General features: G+C 40.7%; 1 protein-coding gene across 1 annotated transcript in view; it reads right to left on the reverse strand.

Moving 5' to 3' along the window:
* The window catches only part of GCH1 (GTP cyclohydrolase 1), a 34,321-nt gene that overhangs the window by 11,987 nt on the left and 3,070 nt on the right, over positions 1–19,264 (reverse strand). The window contains exon 2 of the mRNA XM_079768704.1: positions 1,929–2,038. Within this exon, the coding sequence (XP_079624830.1) occupies positions 1,929–2,038 (110 nt within the window). The remainder of the gene's footprint in view (positions 1–1,928; positions 2,039–19,264) is intronic.

Raw genomic sequence — 19,264 nt, forward strand, 5'->3', positions numbered from 1 at the left:
TAATAATCTGGCCACTCAGTGTATGTATATGTGTGTGTGTGTGTGTGTGTGTGTGTGTGTGTGTGTATATACATATATATATACACACATATATATATATATATATATATATATATATATATGTATATATATATATATTAGAGGCCCGATACTTGAATTCGTGCATGGGTAGGGTCTGGCCAGCCTGGCCAGGGGGAGGGGACGTGGGCGGTTGGCTGGCCTGCCTGCTGGTCGAACTCCTGGTCGAGGGGACAATTTGCATATTAGCCTTTTATTATATAGGATATACAGTGAGTGGCCAGATTATTATGCGTTCAGAGATCATAATAATCTGGCCACTCAGTGTATATAGTCATGTGCCACTTAAGAGAGGTAAGTTCTAAGAAATGCGTCCTTAGGCCACCTAGGTTGTGTGAACATCACAGTGCACTTACACAAACCTAGATGGTACAGCCCACTACACATCTAGACTATTTCTCTGTGGGGGAGGAAAAATATTTTTCCCTCTATCCTTCTAGGTTCTTGGCTGAGACTTCCCTGTAATAAAAGACAGATTAACAGGAGAAAAACCAAGTTTAATAACATGTATATCTTCTGTATACATGAGAGACACCCAGGAAAATGGACAACTCAGAAAATAGCCAGAGCCACCACCTTAAATTCCATATTCAGCTGACGACAGAAGAAAATATTAGGGATAGGAGAGTCAGTTATGGGGATTTACCAGGAAAAGCACAGTAACAAGGGGAAGGTTGTTAAGCAGATTTAAGTCACTGTCTTCTGCATTGATAAAGCGACAAGGTATCACTAAGATAGGAATTTCTCAGGTCCATTATAATCTTTTGGGTTCCTTAACTAACCAAAATGTCCTTATGCAGCACATGACTGTAGTTAAAAAACAAGCAAAACTAATCTACCCGTGCGGACAAGAGATGGGTTAGGTATTAGAAAAGGGCCACAAGGTGAGCTTCCAGGAATACTAACAACTTTCTAGTTCCTGATCTGCTCTGGTTCTTGATCTAGATCTTGCTATGTTCTCTGCATTTTTCTGTTTTACTTCTATAAAAAATAAAGATATAAAATACTTTAACAAAAGTATTACATTTAGGTGATGGGTATATAGGTATTCACATCTTCTGTTTGAAAACTATTAATAAGACGTCAAAATAAAATAAATTTATGATATGGCAGAAGGGAAGAGAATGGACAATTCTAGGTCCTAAACCCACAAATTCTCAAAGGTATGTTAACTCCAAGCTAGATGACATTATCTAGTTAGCATTAGACACTCTTTTCTTAACATAGAAAGGGTTGGAAACAAATTAAATCCACTAGAACTATAACCTCTGCTGCAAGAAATTCTGCATCATTACAGCTCATGTCATATTATACAAAAGTCTATCTTGGCCCTGGCCAGGTAGCTCAGTTGGTTAGAGCACCTTCCTGATACACCAAGGTTGTGGATTCAAACCCTGGTCAGGGCACCTACAAGAATTAACCAATGAATGCATAAATAAGTGGAACAACAAATCAATGTCTCTCTCTATCTCAAAATCAATAAATAACATTTTTTTAAAAGTCTATCTTGGATCAAACATTATTTAGTCAAAATAAAGGACAAAGGTTTTCAGAGCCTGCAGCAACTACCTAGAAAAAAAAAAAAGAGAGAGAGACTTTAATCTCATTACTTTAACCCTATTAACATGGCATTTGCAATGAAATCTTTTCCCTGAGGGCCTCTGCCACTGTTTATATTTTGTTAATTTCAAGCTATTAGGTTAGTCAGGTTGGTGAAAAATAAAAGTTTATGTGTAATTCTAAATATCTGGGGATATTTGGGATTAGGTGACAATTTTAAATATCATTATCCTAATTTTAAAGCTTGGATTGTGCTTTTTTAAATTAAGAAACAACAGAGAAAACCTTACCTTTCCAATAAATGGAACTAGATGATGTTCACACATGGAAAACATATCTATGTCCTTCACAATCACCATTTCATCGTGATCTTCATCGAATATAGCATCGTTTAGAACATCTGAAATCAGAGGCTTGCTTTAGTGACATTTCCAATTTTGTGAAAAGATACAGAGCAGAAAACCTGACAATCTCTGGCGACAAATAAACTGACAATCCTATTAATCCTAACTACCATATTAAGGGAATGCCCATTGAAATTAGTTCTTTTTCTCCCATCAAATTAGCAAAGTCTTTTTCTTTAAATTATGGGGAAAATTTTTATGAGATAGTATCACATAAAAAATGCAGGATTACAAATATATTTACAGCATGAGAGAGGGAAGGGAAGGAGAAATTATGCAAAACAAAAGGGTGGCTATTTCTGGTGATAAAAATAGGATCTTTTCACTTCCTTCCTTACATTTTCTCGTACCTCACACTTTCTCTATAATGGATGTGTAGAAAACCATACCTGAGAAAAATAAAATCCTTAGCCTTCTGACTTCTGAGGCCAGATCCACATACCTATAAACTTCACCTCCCTTATTAATCCCTCAAATAATTTTCTACTCATAAAATTTATAGTTATTGTATGCAAGAATCAGACTTATTCTAAATAGCTGCCTTCCTCCTTCCAAGGGAAATAAATGCTACAGTTTTGGTGAGTATGCTTGCAGGTTGTCTCTGGGTAATGAGCCATGTTTTGTTTAACCCGTGGACTCTGGCACATATGGCCAGACATACAACAGACATTTAGAAACAAAACACTTTTATTTTTAAAAACTGCACTGATCTGTGGACAGTTTGGGCTACTAGGTACATTCAAGACACTGAGCTGAGTGAATTTGAGGACTTGGGGATACCCAATCTGCACAGTATGATGAGACAGGGAAAAGAGAAGCTGAGTAGAACTTTGCAGCCACCTATAGCTACTTCTCCTCAGAAAGGCAGGCTGCAGAGTGAGTCACCGGGAAGATGTGCAAACGTGCACCCACACAGCCCGACCTTCAGTGGTCCCACTGCCACTACAACAGAGGCTCACAGATACTGAGTCACCATTTAGCCACACTTAGCATCCCTGGAGTCAGGCTATTCAGAGACACATTTGACCGTGTAGTAGAAAAGTCATTAGCGTGGTCAACAAAAGTGAACAAGTGGGGCTTAGACACACACCGACAAACACAACACCCCATTAGGAGAGGCTGGTAAAATCCCGGAGGAGAGGGCTCAGTGCCTTTCTTCGGGTAAGCACTCCTCCAAAAGCAGATTTCTATTCTGAATATTCTGCCCTAGCTAACCTTCGGTCATATTTCTGAATGAAGTCTAAAAATAGACCCTTAGTGCTCCTCAGCGTAGCCTGGGTTTCTCCAAGATTTTAATGTAGTAGTGCCAGGCGTAGCTTACTAAAATCAGTTACGCAAGGAATCTTCCTGAAAGCAAAAGCCAACAAATGAAAATATTTCTTAAAGAAAGCACAAAAGAGAATTGTCAAACGTAGGAAGTACTCATTTGTTTTCCTTGGCAAAGAATGAGAATGTCCCCCTTCTAAGCTCTGACAACAACCAGAGGGCCCATGTGAAAAGCCAGCCCTCAGGGTAAGCTAAGTTAGCATCCAGCTCCATCACTAACTAGACCTTAAGCAAGACACTCTGTACCTCAGTCTTCTCAGCTGTAAAATGGGCATGAAAAAGTGCTCCTTCACAGTGATATCTTAAGGATTAAATTAGGTAATCTACATGTGTTTAAAACTATGCAGGTGTGTAAGTGATTATCTTCAAAAGTAAACACTAAAAGAATAAATCAAAAAGTAAATAAAAATGATTACCCATAAAGGACTAACAGCAAAGAGAAATGGATGGAAGTGAGACATATTTGAATATAATTGGTTATAGTTTTCACTTTGAAATCATGTATGTTTTACATATTCCAAGTTAAATCAAAAAGAACAAAACTAGTGTCCCTTCTACATCCTTCTGCTTGTGTGGTAACGGAACACTAACGTTCCCTTTGTCCCGTTTCATTAAAATGAACCCAGACTATAAACCTGACCTGGCCAAATCATTTTTCTTCAACAGTAATAAAGTTCCCCTGCTATATTTATGTTTTGCTTCAACATATCTGAAAGCTACCATCTGTGGCTAATAAGAACAAAACACTATCACAGATTGTTTTAATTTCCTGCCTGTTATCAGCAACAAGAAGGTAACCCTGGAAACAAGGATTTATGGCATTTTATTTCCTACTGTAGGTTATAACCAATAAAGGAAACCAAAGTAGCCTCCAAGAGTTAAAGGTTTGTCTGTATATATACCAGCAATACACACACACAGCATAGAAGTACATATACCTTTCTTATAGCATTAATGACAGCAAATAACCCTGCTGGGCAGCTGTCTCTCAAGTATTTAGTCCCTTCCTGAAAGTACAGGCCCACCGTAGGACCCCAATACCTATTTAACCATCCTTGAAGCATAGGTCCTCAGACCCCCCAAATCACTGGACCTCACCCACAGAGCACCTGGGCCCGAGAATCTGCATTCCTAACAAGTTCTCAGAAGATGTTGATGCTCCTGATCTAGGAAACACACTTAGAGAGACCCTGTTTTGATATATTTCACGGGTTGTGCCGTTACGCAGAATCTCCACACCTTCAAAATGCTCCTCCTCAAACAAAACAGGTTTCTGCTGGGGAGAAGGGAGGTAAGAGGAAATTCCTGGGATATTCCCCCCAAAAGGAAAATTGTATCTAATGGAGTTGCTTTTGACTGAGTGGCAATAGGAATTAGCACTACCTAGGGTGTTTGGTGATCAGCACCACAAATTAGAGAAGGGAGCCAGAATGCCACACCTATGCTTCTCCCTGGGAGGGCAGAGCTAAAAGACACGGAGGAAGACTGGGAACACTGAACAGGCAACCGGGTCTGCCTGCTGGTTTTAGAACTGAGAGAGAACAAGACAGAAAGCAAGACCTAAAAAGCCTCTTTGATCTTGGCTGGAATTAAATCAGCTCAAGATGCTAATAAAGATGAGCCCACACTGATTTACTGGAGAAAGGTCTGAATCCTGGGCCCAAACCCTCCCAACACTAGAGAAGCATCTACCAGCATGCAGATGTTAATGCTCACTTCTCCCAACTGTGAAAGTCAGCATTGTGACTTCAGGCTTTGGGAGTTTCCACCGTGCCCTGTATGCCATGTACAGGGCCAGAGTTAAACATAGATCCCCTATTTTATCCAATTAATGTGTCAGTCTGTACCCTGTGATTACTTCCTTAAAATAGATTTAAAGAAGGGACTCCAAAAAACATGTCGCCAAGGGAACATAAGAATTCTTATTGCAGTATTATTGATAATAGCAAATATTAGGTCTTTAAATGTGCATTGGAAAAAATGATTACACAGTTTGGGTAGAGTCAGACAATAAAATATGAACCAGCAGTGAATGCGAATGAATCTGAGCTGCATTTATAATTTCTGGAAGCAATGTCCAGTGCAAAGAGCAAGTATCAGAAGCAGTAACAGACGTATAAGTTATTATCCATTTAAATGAAGTAGAAACAATACTACATGTTGTTGGTGGGCATACACATAAAATAAAAATATTAAAATAGGCATGAGATCTAGAGACCAAATTCAAGATAGTGGTTAACTCTGCAGAGGGAGGGTAACAGGATCTGTATTTTTAAAAGCAATTATTAATATTTGCTAAAACTAAGTGAATGTTGATTAAACTAGTTCTTTATACTTTTTCTTGCATATCTGAGACATTTCATTAATTAAAAAAGTTTTAATTGAGGTGTTCATACACAAGCTGGTGTTTTGGAGGGTTTTTTTTCTGGGGAAAAACAGCAAGAAACCTGGATTGCCTTTGCACGGAAGGACTGGGGCTGGAGGAAGATGTCACAGGAAAGACAGCCTGTTTCATGCAACGCTGCAAACTCCTGCAGATACCTCCCTAAGCGGCAGTCCGCAAGTAAAGCAACGGCTCCTGCCCTGAGGGTGGCCTTCAAACTTGTTGCTTCCTACCTCCCTTTTAGAAAAATTTGTTCTACGAGTAAGAGCAACAGCAGTGTTAAAACAAAGAGGGACGAAAATCACTGTCTCTGCTTTCAATGCCATCATGAGCGTTTACCTCTTGTCACCACTTCCAACACTCGCAGCTTTTTGCGTTTAAGACAACGCTCACATTGCTAAAACCTGGCCAAAATAAGCACGAACCCAACATTCCGACTAACATGATGGCAGAAACGAAGACGAGTTCAGACAACCCTTCCCATCATCCGCTGGAGTGGCCGGCGCTGCAGCACAGCTTTGATCAGCTCCATGAACTTCATCAACTGCACGTTTGCCAGCGGGAAAGGTCCACTGCGTGGCAGGGTAGGTAAACGTTTGGTTATTTTGGAAACTTTCATTCCTGTCATCCTTGGCAGATAAAATTCCCATGTTGCTTTTAAGTCATTAAAATGTAGGTAAGACAACATGGATGAACCTTGAAGTGAAATAAGCCAGACAAAGAAAGACTGTATGATATCACTTACATGTAGAATCTAAAAAAGCCAAACTCGTAGCAACAGAGTAGAGTGGTGGTTACAAGGGGCTGGGAGGGTGGGGGAGATGGGGAGAAGGTGGTCAAAGAATACAAACTTCCAGTTTGAAGATGAATAAATTCTGGGGATTTAGTACACTGCTTTTTTATTATAGTTAACAATACTGTATTACATACCTGCAAGTTGCGAAGAGAGTAGATCTGAAATGTTTTCACCACAAAAAAAGAAATAATTATGTAACATGATGAAGGTGTTAGCTAATGCTATGGTGGTAATCATTTTGCAATATGTAAGTGTATCAAATCAAGACATCGTATACCTTAAACTTAAACAAGGCTGCATGTCCATTATATCTCATTAAAGCTGGAAAAAATATGTAGTTCAGACTATTGAAATAAATGTGCCAAGTGTCTTCAAAATAGTAGTAATATGTATGTTTCATTCAGCAAATATAATACTGGAGAGCTACTCCCATCTTCTCAGCTGGCCTTGTCATCAACATGACATCTATTGGTGAGGGACAAGTTTTTGCATATGAAGTTATATTTATTAAATAAGACTTCTTTCCTGACTACAGTAGTAATGTTCTTTGTAGTTTATAAGATAATGAAATATCGAAATGAAAAAAAATGAAAGCACTTACAATCTCTCTCCCCAGACACAATTACTTAACTGGCTCTTAGGGAACCACAAGCACAATGGTTCAAGTAGAATGGTAAAGTATAGCAATAAATTAAGAGAGTTCAGAGACCTGAGTCCTCATTCGAGCTTTGTGCAGACTGACCTGGGCTAGAAGGTTTTCAAGGTAATTGGGTGGTTTTGGAAAAGGAGTTTAACAGAACTCCCAGGTTCCTGGCTTGCACAACTCAAGGTGTTAGAAATCAATACCAAATATCAACAGTTACCCACTGGTCAGCCTTTGAGATATGCATAGTAATGGTTAGCGGCTTTCTGAACTAAGGTAGGGAAAAGCACCTGTTCTAAACTATTCAGATTTATTCACTGATAAAACGTAAGGCTGCCAATCATGCACATTATTAACTTTCAAAGTTATCCAGAGTTAAAAAAAATAAAAGAGGTATACTTGCCAAATTTAGTTTTTTAGTTGGATAATTCCGTATATCTTTCACAATCCAGCTGTTACACTGAAAATGGAATTTACAAACAGATGGTGGAACCAAGGTCTAGTTCACAGCAGTTCTAAAGAAAGACACACCACCCTGATGACTATGCATTTGCTTCAAAAGCCTGTAGTGGGCTCAGCTCTTATCATCCCACCTTCACTTATGCCAGGAGATTTCAGAAATTAATGTTATGGAACCAACAGTAATTCTACCTGATGAATAAGTACCAACAGGGTGTGCAAGCTACCATCATTAGTGACAATGATTAAGGGAGAAGGCATCATCTTTTAGAACAGTGGCTCCCAAATATGGCCAATCATGGAGCTTTGGAAAATACAGCTTCCAGAGCCACCCTGAGAAATTCTCTAAGTGTGGGGGTGAACCCTGGACTATGGCTGTTTAAAAAAACACATAAGCGATTCAAATGACCAGTCAGGCTGGGAGCATAGGTTCTTGAGAAGTGAGAGAGAATGAGGGTTGAAAATGGACCCCTACTGGCCCTAATTGGCTGTTTAGCAAAGCCAAACAGTGGGCAATATAATACCTCACCGTAAACCCTCACTACGGTCACCAAGTCAGAGGGTGACAATTCCTGCGGAATACTGTGATGTCTGCACACCAACCGAAAAAAGAAGGCCGGGAACAGAGACAAGTTGGGGCAAGGGGTGATTAGAGGGGAAGCACGAGGAAGAAGCTGCCGTCACCTTTGCCTAGAGCAGGCAGCAGAAAGGAACAGTGAAAAGTGAAGGGAGGACCTCACCTAAGAAGCTGTAGCCCCTTCTTTGCAACAGTTTCTATGCTAGTAATTGTGAACAACCAAGATGGGGAGCAGGACCACACACTGAGCAATGGCATAAGTATATACCAGAGGCCTGGCGGCAGCAAGTGTTTGGTGTTTTTTTTTTTATTTTGCAGCAATCATTTATATAAAGGAAACATTACGGGCTGGGAGAAACAATGCGGCTACATTGAAGATAAAGATTTGACCCAGGCCTCAAGGATGACTAGGAGGAGAGGAAGAGAGGCACCATATAAGATAAAATACAGCAGTGGGAAACAACATCAGGCAGAAACTAGAGTCCCTTCTATTTCAGAGCATTTTTCAAATTAAACATTATCGTTAGTTCATGACCTCTCTCGAGCCCTGCCACACTCTGCGTTAGCTAAAACAGCTATCATTCCCATGTCATGGGTGATGCTCTGTTTGGAAACATTAAGTTCTGCTGAGGAAGAGCCAACTAGTTAGTGCAAGAGCTGAATGTTGACCCCTGTCCTCCGACTTCCAGATCAGAGCCTCGATCACAGCAGCGGCCAGAAGTCTGAACCTGACCTACCAGAAGCGTGGACTGAAGGGGAGGGTCAGAGGGAGGAAACCTGGAGTTATGGCAGGTCACGGTCCGCCATGAGGTGTCAAGGCCTAAAGTCAATAACAGCAAAGGAAATGGAGAGAGGAAACCTGATTTGTTAAAACAAAGTAAAATTAGTTATCAGCATGGGGGTTAAGAGGAGAGAGGGCCCAGGAGAGCAGATAGAAAGAGCAGCCCGATATCAGCGGCTGCTAGAGCCCAGAGTTGCTGAACATCACTCACAAAATACTGTTTTATCAACCATTTATTGGGTTTATATGAGGAAAACTTCAGTAATGTAATGCTACTTTGACCTTTACTTTTTGAAAACTGGAACAGTTTCAAGGGAAAAAAGAATCCCATTAAATCTTTAAACTAATAAAAGGGTTGTGTGTGTTTTTAAAGGAACTTCTCTATAGAAGTTTATCCTAGGAAACCAGTCAAGAATCATTTCTCAAACCAACTCGAGTCTTCAAATCTTCACATTCAAACATTTTCTGTCTCCTGGTTGTGATACTGCATGAAGAAAACAGCATTCCTGCTAAAAACGTTTCCCCTGAATTTAATTAAGTCTTTAGACCTAATTTCCAGTTTCCAGGAATATGAGGGAGAGAGAAACAAGTTAAATGGGAACAAGAAGAAAACAATCATACAAATCCCACAGGTGGATCATCTTAAAGCACAACTGACAGTCTCTGATAATCAGTATCATGTAGGGAGGTAGGAGGGGAAGATCGCAGGAACTCTTCTAGATTAAACCTAGCAATCAAATGCAAATGTGTGGGTCTCGAGTGGGTCCTGGTTTGAACAAATCATAACTAAAAGACATATGGGACAACTGGGGAAGTCTGAATATAGATCAGGTATTAAATGATTTGAAGGAATTAATAGTTAATTTTACTAGTCATAGTGTAAGTGGTTAAGAAGGAAAAAAATAAACCACTTCCTAGGGTGACATTTCACCTCTAAATACACATTTCTGATTTGCTCTCAGTAAAAGAATAGAACATGCCAATATGGCAAAATGTTAATTTTGAATCTAAGTAGTAGGTATATAGCTGTCCATTATACAATTTTGTCTATTTTTGAGTTTGAAAACTTCACATAATAAAAAGTAAGTGAAATTAAATGTCATTTCCTAACAAAGAATATTCATTTTCTTGGTATGACTGTTCTACCAACTAATCCAACAATTGCTCTTCCAGTTGATAGGAGGTCTTATTAATACACTAAAACCTCACATGCTAGTAGGACAAGCAACTGCTTATTCTTCTGGTAGATGTGTCTACAATATTCCTGAGGGAAAGTCGTTAAATAAAGGCTTTGTCTAATCAAAAGGGCTACAGGTTAGAAGACCACAGACCCGAGAGGGCATACAAATGAAGAACCTTTTCAAAAATCTGCCTCATAAGAAAAACAAGAGACCTGTTACCATAGAAACTATTTGAGTAGCTTGAATGTTTCAAAGGAAAGCAGCACTTATAACAAGGAAAAAAGTCTGAGGTCCTGAAAGTCTGTCAGCTGCTGAAAGTCTACAGTGTGAGCAATGAGACAATACTGGCCAGCAAACCCATACCACAGAGACCTCAGCGTGACAATTCAACTCCTAGTCCAACCACCTCTCCCTGTAGACCAGATCCATAAAAGTCTTGAAGTGACTTTCTAGAGACATAAATAAACTAGTTAGTGAGGATGCTGTGACTCGTCCAGACTAGTTGTTCTTCCCAATATACCAGGATGAGTCTTTGGACTCCACGCTCAAAAAGTTCCATGTATTGTGGTGAAGAGGGAATAGAAAGAAAGAGATGGATATTAAAGTGAAAGAAAAAGCAGCACAGATAAGCATGGCTTCCACTGAGGCAAATCCTGAAGGTACTGACAGCTGGAGGCTGTCAGCTAACTACTCCTTGAGCCTGAAAGGCAAATTGTTTCTGGTGGGCATTCAGAGTGGCGCACCTCCATGGTTACCTGTGTATTAACAGGAGCACTCTTATTTTGAAGGAGCGGTCAGTTAGAGATGTATGATCTATAGCAGCTCTACCTTCAATCTGGGGTTCAGCGAGGTCCTGCTGAGTTTACGGCCTCTCAGCGGAACTCCAGCACTCAGGGCCTACATCACTGCTCAAGAACATCTTACCACAGGTACATGAACTGTACAATAAGTATCATTGTATTTTAAGCTATTTTAGGGAGAAGTGCCTTGTTTGGGGCGTTGGGCAATGGCCTCTGTTGAACTGGGCACTGATTCTTACTTAGAACAAATAAAAACAAATACCTGTTCAGAAAACATACCATGCCTCACAGCAAGAGCCATGTGCTCTTGGCAAAGTGCTTCCAAATATTCAACCCAAAACTCAGCAGGGGCCAGTTTCCTCATCTAACCCTGGTTGCTTATTCACAGAGCTCTAGATAGGCAATAGCTGTTGATAAATTGGGGGGGAAGGGAGGATTCCCTCAAGGTTAGCAACCCAAACTAAAAAAGATAGAAAAGGAAGATTAGAAGAAGAGAGTAAATAATAAAGGCTAAATATTGCAGAAGAACAAGCCTCGTGTAGGACTTGTGCTTCATCTTCAGCTCCAACGTGGGGATGAGGCAGAGTGGTTTTTCAAGACACACTATGCACTAAACTAAAATATTAAACTGGCCTGGTGAGGAGATGGTGATGGAAGATTAGGAAACAAAGGCAGGCAAGAGGCTGGAACATAATAAAACCTCACAGCCATGGTGAAGAAAGACAAGGGAAAATCAGTCAAATGTTTTCAGAAGGAAGAGACCTATTTGATTTTAGTAAAATCACACTGGCACTAGGGACTGGAGCAGAATAAGCTAGGAGGCAATGCAGACAGCTGAGAAGTTACCGTACTTCAGGTGAGAGGAGGTTAGGAGTCAAAATAAGAGAAGACAGTCTAAAGATACTCGGGAAATAGGACTTAGAGCAAGAATAACCAAGAGGATTAATAAGAAAAAAGACTAAGAGATAAAACAACAACCGATTACAAAGGTTAGACCAACTAGCAATGTGTGTTCGAGTAAAGTTCATTAGAAAGGCTAACTGGCCAGAATAGGCTTTAAAACATCAGAGAAAGGAGCCAGCCCTAATGCCTTCCATGCTGATCTTTAAAAAGTTTAAAATGAACCTAACTGCTCTGAAAGCTCCGTTTAATTTTTTTAATATGTTTTTGTTGATTTTAGAGAGTGAAGAAGGGAGAGAGAGAAACATCGATCGGCCTCCTCCTGCATGCACCTTGATTGAGGATCAAACCTGCAACCTAGGTATGTGCCCTGACCCAGAATCAAACAGGCAACCTTTGGGTGCATGGGCTGATGCTCAACCAACTGAGCCACACCAGCCAGAGCAAGCTCCATTTATTTTTAACTTCATGGTATAGACAACTTGAATATTAATGTATTTTTTATTCCAGAACAGTTAGACAAAATTTCTCTAAGTCAACATGGACTATTTCTGTTTTTAAAAAAATTTCCTTCAGCCTTCAGTTCAAAAACTACCTTCCCCATAGTCAACGGTAGCACAGAGACTTCCATTCGCTGCTAGCTCAGACCATGGGCTCCTTGAGGGCCAAGACCTGGCCAACAAGTTTTGCTTCCCCTTTAACAATTGGCACAGGGTCATTCATATAGCTGCTGTTGGATAAATACACACACAGTACATCTTCAATTCTAAGGATTTCTTAAAATAAGGAAATGAAAATACAATAGATGTAAATGTAAGAATATACAACATGCTACAGGGTGAGTTACTGCCTCAACAAGGACAAAACAGGTCTCTTCTAACTTCAATATGATGTTCATGATAAACTTGGAAGACATTATGCCAAGTGAAATAAGCCAGTCATGGAGGACAAATACGGCACGTTTTCACTCAGATGAAGTACCTAGAATAGTCAAATGAATACAGAAAATAGAATAGTGGCTGCCAAGGGCTCAGAGAATAAGGAGTTAGTTGGTTAATGAGTTTCGGTTTGGGATGATGAACCATTCTGGAGAGGGATAGTGGTGATGGTTGCACAACAATGTGAATATACTTAATGCTAATAAACCACATACTTAAAATGGTACGTTTTCTCTTACGTGCATTTACCACAATAAAAAGCAAACAAACAAAAAGAATATACAACGTTCAACTATATGCACTTTGACACAGTTGCAAATATATAGTAGGGAACAGTTCAGATGTTAGCCCAGGTGCAACATAATTATGTTGTACTATGTTTGCCTAATTGTTCAAAAAGGAGTTAAAATAAATGTGTCTCTGAAATGTACTTACAGATAAAATTACTTTATTTTTTAATTATTTTTAAATATATTTTTATTTTCAGAGAGGAAGGGGGAAGAAGAGAGAGATAGAAACATCAATTATGACAGAGAATCATTAATCAGCTGCCTCCTGCACCCCACCCCCCCCACCCCCCCATCACCCACAGGGGATGGAGCCGACAACCTGGGCGTGTGCCCTGACCGGGAATCAAACTGTGACCTCCTGGTTACTGGGTAGACACTCAACCACTGAGTGACTCCGGTCAGGCTAAAATTACTTTAAATGAAAGGAAATATTAAGAATTTGTAACCGCAATTTTAAAAAGTACAAGCCCTAAAAACACATATTTAAAACAGAACTGAAAAGTTTCCTAACAGTAAATCCATTAAAACAGACTTGCATTTATAAACTATAAATGACCACAACATAACTAAATGTGCTTAGACAAAATATATAAAATTTTGGTTTTCAAACATCTCCTTCAAAAGTGTAAGTGTGGGAGAGGCTTGTTAGTTATTAATCCACCTTACAAACTGAATGTAATTTAGCTAAATTTTTTGCCATCATTCGTGAATTCCATTGATCAAAAACTTTGTGAAATATCTTTAAATAGGGTTCGAAGAAATGTCTCTAAACTTAATCTACTTGGCTTTCTCTTTGCTAGAATTCAGGAAGAAGAGCAGAATTCCTATGTCTTACGATTCTCACATATTAATTGGGTCTTCATATGAAATTCTAACAGAGGCATTAAAGCCTGAGTCTAATACCTCCCGTTAGGGCTATCTCTGCCGCTTCTTCTCTCTCTCCTTACTATCTGAATGCAGACATCTCCTAAAGTTTAGGCCACCTATCTCCTCTTTCCACTTGTTTGAGGATCTCAGGCACTCCCCTAACTTCCTTGTCAGCTCTCTTCGGATAATTCACAAATTTAAATCTCTAGCCTTAAACCATCATGCCCTCTCTTGGCCTGTTTAGGTCACTCCCTTTCCCTCTGCACACAGGCAAATTCCAACCACCCTTATTTCAAAACCTGTCTAGGTGCTCTTATTGCATAACAAAACACCCCAGAATGTAGTGGTATACAACTATTTTATTACTAGAGGTCCAGTGCACAAAATTTGTGCATGGGTAGGGTCCCTAGGCCTGGCTGGCGATCAGGGCCCATCTGTGGGGAGATCAGGGTCCCCGCTTGCACCCGCCTTGGCCTGGTGCTGCCCGCTTGCCGGCCTCACCCCCACCATCACCGCCAGTCGCTGTCTGTGGAGCGACCGGCAGGGCGATTGGGGTCCCCGCTTGCACCTGCCTTGGCCTGGCACCACCCTCTCACCTGCTCCACCATCCCACTGCACTCCTGCTCTCATCAGGGCCCATCAGGGCCGGCAGTGCCTCCACTGCCACCCGCTGCGAGCGCAGCATCACCAACGCCTGCCATGTTCCGTGCTGCCCCCTGGTGATCAGCACACATCTAACTCCCAGTCAGTCAAACTCCTGCCCGTGGGGACAATTTGCGTATTAGCCTTTTATTATATAGGACTAGAGGCCCATTGCATGAAGATTCGTGCAATAGGCCTTCCTTCACCTGGCTGCCGGCACCAGTTATCCTCTGGCTCCCGGGACCCAGGCCTTCGCTCTGGCCGCTGCCTTCTGCCTTCGCTTCGGCCAGAGTCTTTGCTTTGCTCCGGCTGGATCGCTGCTCCTGTAGCTCCTTCTGCCCCCACCCCACCCCCTGCCCTCCCCCTCTTAGCAGGCGTCCTGCCCCACCTGGCCGCTCTGTGCCTGGAGCGGCTGGGGGATGGGGCCACTGCCATCTTTGTCCGGCTAATTTGCATATTCCCTCCTGATTGGCTGGTGGGCATCACAGAGGTATGGTCAATTTACATATTTCTCTTTTATTAGTGTAGATGTCCTTGGATTCTGTAGGTCAGGAATTTGAACAGGGCACAGAGGATATGCCTGGCCTGTACTCCACAATGTTTGGGACCTTAGTGGGGCAACCAGTCAGCTGTGGGCTGGAATCACCTGGAGGAATCTTGACTCACATGTCTAGTGCTTGATGCTAGCTGTTGGGTGGAACCTCAGCTACAGCAAGCAGGCAGAACACCTACACATGGCCCCTCCATGTGGTAGAGCTTCCTCACAGTATGGCACCCTCAAAGTAATTGGACTTTTTACCTGGTGGCTCAGGGCTCCCAAGTGTCCCACATTCTTAACACACTTTCCAATTAATCCAATCCCACAGTTCTTCTTCACTATAAAGGAAGGAATATATTAAGCATCAGTGCTATTTTTTATACCTTCTTATTCCTTATAAGATCCCAGGTAAAGCAGGTATTACCAACTTTACAAAAAGGGAAAGAGGACAATTAAGTTTAGAGATATGCCAATAACTACACAGATAGTTAAGTAACAAGGTCACATTCAAATCAGACTCCTTCTATATACAATAAAGACTACAATGAAGATCAACCTTGCAAAAATATATATTATCTAACTATTTTTCTCTAATTTTGGGGGAAAGGTTTTCAGTAACCAGATTTTTCTTGTGACTCATCATTAGGAAGATTGTATTTCTTTTATTCCTGGATTTGAAGCAACTTTGTCACAATACTTTTAATTTATCTATTTGAAAATACATACACATACTTCAAAAATCAAAAACTGAAAATACAGCAAAAAGTCTTGCTTCTATGCTTGTCTGCCATCCGCCCAGTTCACATCCCTAGTAACATGTAACAGTTCTTAAGGCCAATATAAACATTTTTTTGTCCACCTCCCCACCACCACCACCTTTTTCCTACAAAAATATGTATAGCTCTGCATCATTTAGTCACTCCAAGACTATACATTTAGGTTCCATTCAAGGCTGTGGTAACTAACCTTGAGCATAGTTCATTTCATGTATGCAAGTATCTACACAAGATAAATTCCCAGAGGCAGGATGTTCAAGTAGGAAATAAACATCTGTATAGATGTTACCAAATTATCCTCCAGAAGGGTAGTTACTTACACTCTCAACAGAAATCTTTGTTTCCCTATAACTCCAATAACTTACTGCAGTATCAAATTTCTGGACCGTTGACAATCGAAAAAAGGAAAAACAAGCAGCTTTGGGGTGGGGGGATCCTGTGTGCACCTTCTTGAGGGTGAAGCCAAGCATCTTTCTGCGTGTTTCAGTCATTTGTATTTACTTTCCCATGAACTGTCTGTTTACCTGTCTTGTCAATTTTTCAGTGGTGTTTTGGCCTTTCATATTAATTTATAGCATCTCTTGTTATCACCCTGTTGTCTACAGTATGAATAGAAATATTACTTCCCAATTTGTCATTTGACTTCATTTGTGTTGATATTTGATGTGTGAAAATTCTTAGTTTTTATATAGTGAAAGTTACAATAATTTTCTTTTATGGCTTCTAGATTGAATCTAAATTAGGTAGATCTTCACTGCAGAATTAGTATAAAAGAAATTAAAAACCTTATCTATTTTAAGCTTCATTTTAAATACTTTTAAACTTATCAAATAGTTGCAAAGAAAGCCTAAAGAGTTCCTATATACCTTCCTTACAGAACTCCAGTTAATAAATTCAGAAAGAATTAAAGAACCAAAAGTCATTGTTTTGTAACTTCTAATCAGTACTGAATTTAGACAATCACCAATGGCACTAAAACCAGTAGGTGAAAGGCTGGTTAAACGGAGATGGAACAGCCATAGCATAAGGTGAGTCGGTCCATGACTGCCTCGCATTTACCTGCCTTTCCCTTTTGAGAAAAATTCAGCCTTGACTTCCATCCAAGGTTGCAGTCTTGCCCCACCTCCAAAGGTCCACCATTTCAGCAAAACAGATGATAACAGTAAAACTTTCTAGGAATGAGCCTTCCTAACACCATGGGACATTAGCCAACCGAGGGGTTGGTCATTAATGCAGCCTTCAGACTGATTTATGACCAAAAGGTAAAAGTGTGGATGAAAAGGGGGCCACATACTAAATCTGACAAGCTCCAAGGTGGCCTGCACAGTGGGCCTTACAAACCCAGAGACTGAAAGCAACCACATAGGATGGTCTGAATATAAATATTCTAACTAAGTGTGGATCATCCTAGGCCTGTAGCTTCCTTGACAAAGGTCAACCTTTACTTAAAGCTAGTCTGTCTATTGTCTTTTTGCATCTAAGATAATATACCTTTGCAGTGTCAGAGTAATCTTTTCCAGACCCCTCAGGGCACACCCACAATGCCATATCATAAGACCAGAGAATCCCTCATTGTTACCTTGATTCCAGGATACCATCTCTATGTGCTGTCCATGTTAATTATTTACTATATTGTACCCACCAATGTGAAATAAGTATATGTCTCTCCATTTTACTTCCTATCCAATCCCAGAGGTTTCCTCGATTTGATTTTTCTTACCCCCTTAATCTACCACCAATGGTAGATTATTTCTTTCCCTATAACTCCAATAACTTAATGCAGTATCAAATTTCTGGACTTCACGTAACCCTCTTTACGTCTCTTCCTTTGATTCTTATCTATATAATAAAAGCCTAAGCCACCATTACCGAACAACTGGAATGACAAGTCAACTCGTCACAATGACGCACCTGACCACCAGGGGGCAGACGCTCAATGTAGGAGCTGGCCCCTGGTGGTCAGTGCACTCCCACAGCCAACCTCCCACAGCCAGCCAACCTCCCATGGCCCCTACCCCCCTGCCAGCCAACCTCCTGCAGCCCCTCCCCGCCCCCACCCGGCCAGCCTCCCCATCAGACCCAATTGGGGGGGCCTTCCGGACAACCTCCTGTGACCCCTCCCCCTGGCCAGCCCTTTCCCATGGCCAGCTGGCCCCTCAATAGGCCTCGATTGCTGGCCAGGCCAAAGGACCTGACCAGTGCACGATTTCGTGCACCAGGCCTCTAGTGTATAAAATAAGCTGCAAAACTGTCAACCTCTGGAGCACTTTTTAAGTTCACTGAAGACTTTCCTTCCCAGCAATTGCCATCAGTTTGACTCAAATAAGATCATAAAGATTCTAAAAAAAAAAAAAGGATGAGCTGGTACTAGGTCAGTGGTCGGCAAACCACAGCTCGCGAGCCACATGCGGCTCTTTGGCCCCTTGAGTGTGGCTCTTCCACAAAATACCACAGCCTGGGCGAGTCTACTTTGAAGAAGTGACATTAGAAGAAGTTTAAAAAATTTGGGTCTCAAAAGAAATTTCAATCGTTGTACTGTTGATATTTGGCTGTTGACTAATGAGTTTGCCGACCACTGTACTAGGTCAAGATGGTAGATTCAAAGGATAGCCAGTTTGGGGGAGAGGTGAGTGTCTCTTCCAGCCCTCCCTCCTTCCCAGCCTACAAGCTACAGCCAGTGTTGAACAGGAACCAGGAGAGTTGAATACACCCATGATAAGGCACACATTGGGAAGTAAGGGGAAGGTGTACCAGGCACCTCTGAAGAAAAGCTGCAGTGCATGGGGAACTGACAAATTCCCCAGAATACCAGAAGTTAGTATCAATCCACCCAGGAGGAACTGAAAAAAAAAGTAATAATTTTGAGGATGTAATGTACCAACTTATTTTATATTTTACAAAACATATATCAACACTATTAATCAAGAATTAATATACAGCGATATAAAGTATCTTGTTTATAATCATAGAAAAGAAGTTTGTTTCTATCCAAAACAATCTATGTGTCATTGGCATATGCTCTCTTCTAAAGAAATTAAAATTAGGGATTGTGCAGGATTGTTTTCTGTTACTCTCTTCTATATTTTCTACAGATTTAAGTATCCTTCCTTCTCTCCCACCCAGGTTGGTGCAAGTCTTCAAACACCACCATTTCAGGTTTATCTCTTTAAGTTCAGGATCATCCTCATCATCCCCTCCTCTCCGTCTTCTTTTTAACTATGCACCTCTAAGAAATTGATATTAAATCCTTAAGTGTGACCCTCTAGTGTCTTTCAAACTTTTGATCACAACCCACAGTAAGAAATACATTTTACATCTGGGGCCA

Source organism: Cnephaeus nilssonii, assembly GCF_951640355.1.
Source record: "Cnephaeus nilssonii genome assembly, chromosome: 4".
NCBI lineage: Eukaryota > Metazoa > Chordata > Mammalia > Chiroptera > Vespertilionidae > Cnephaeus > Cnephaeus nilssonii.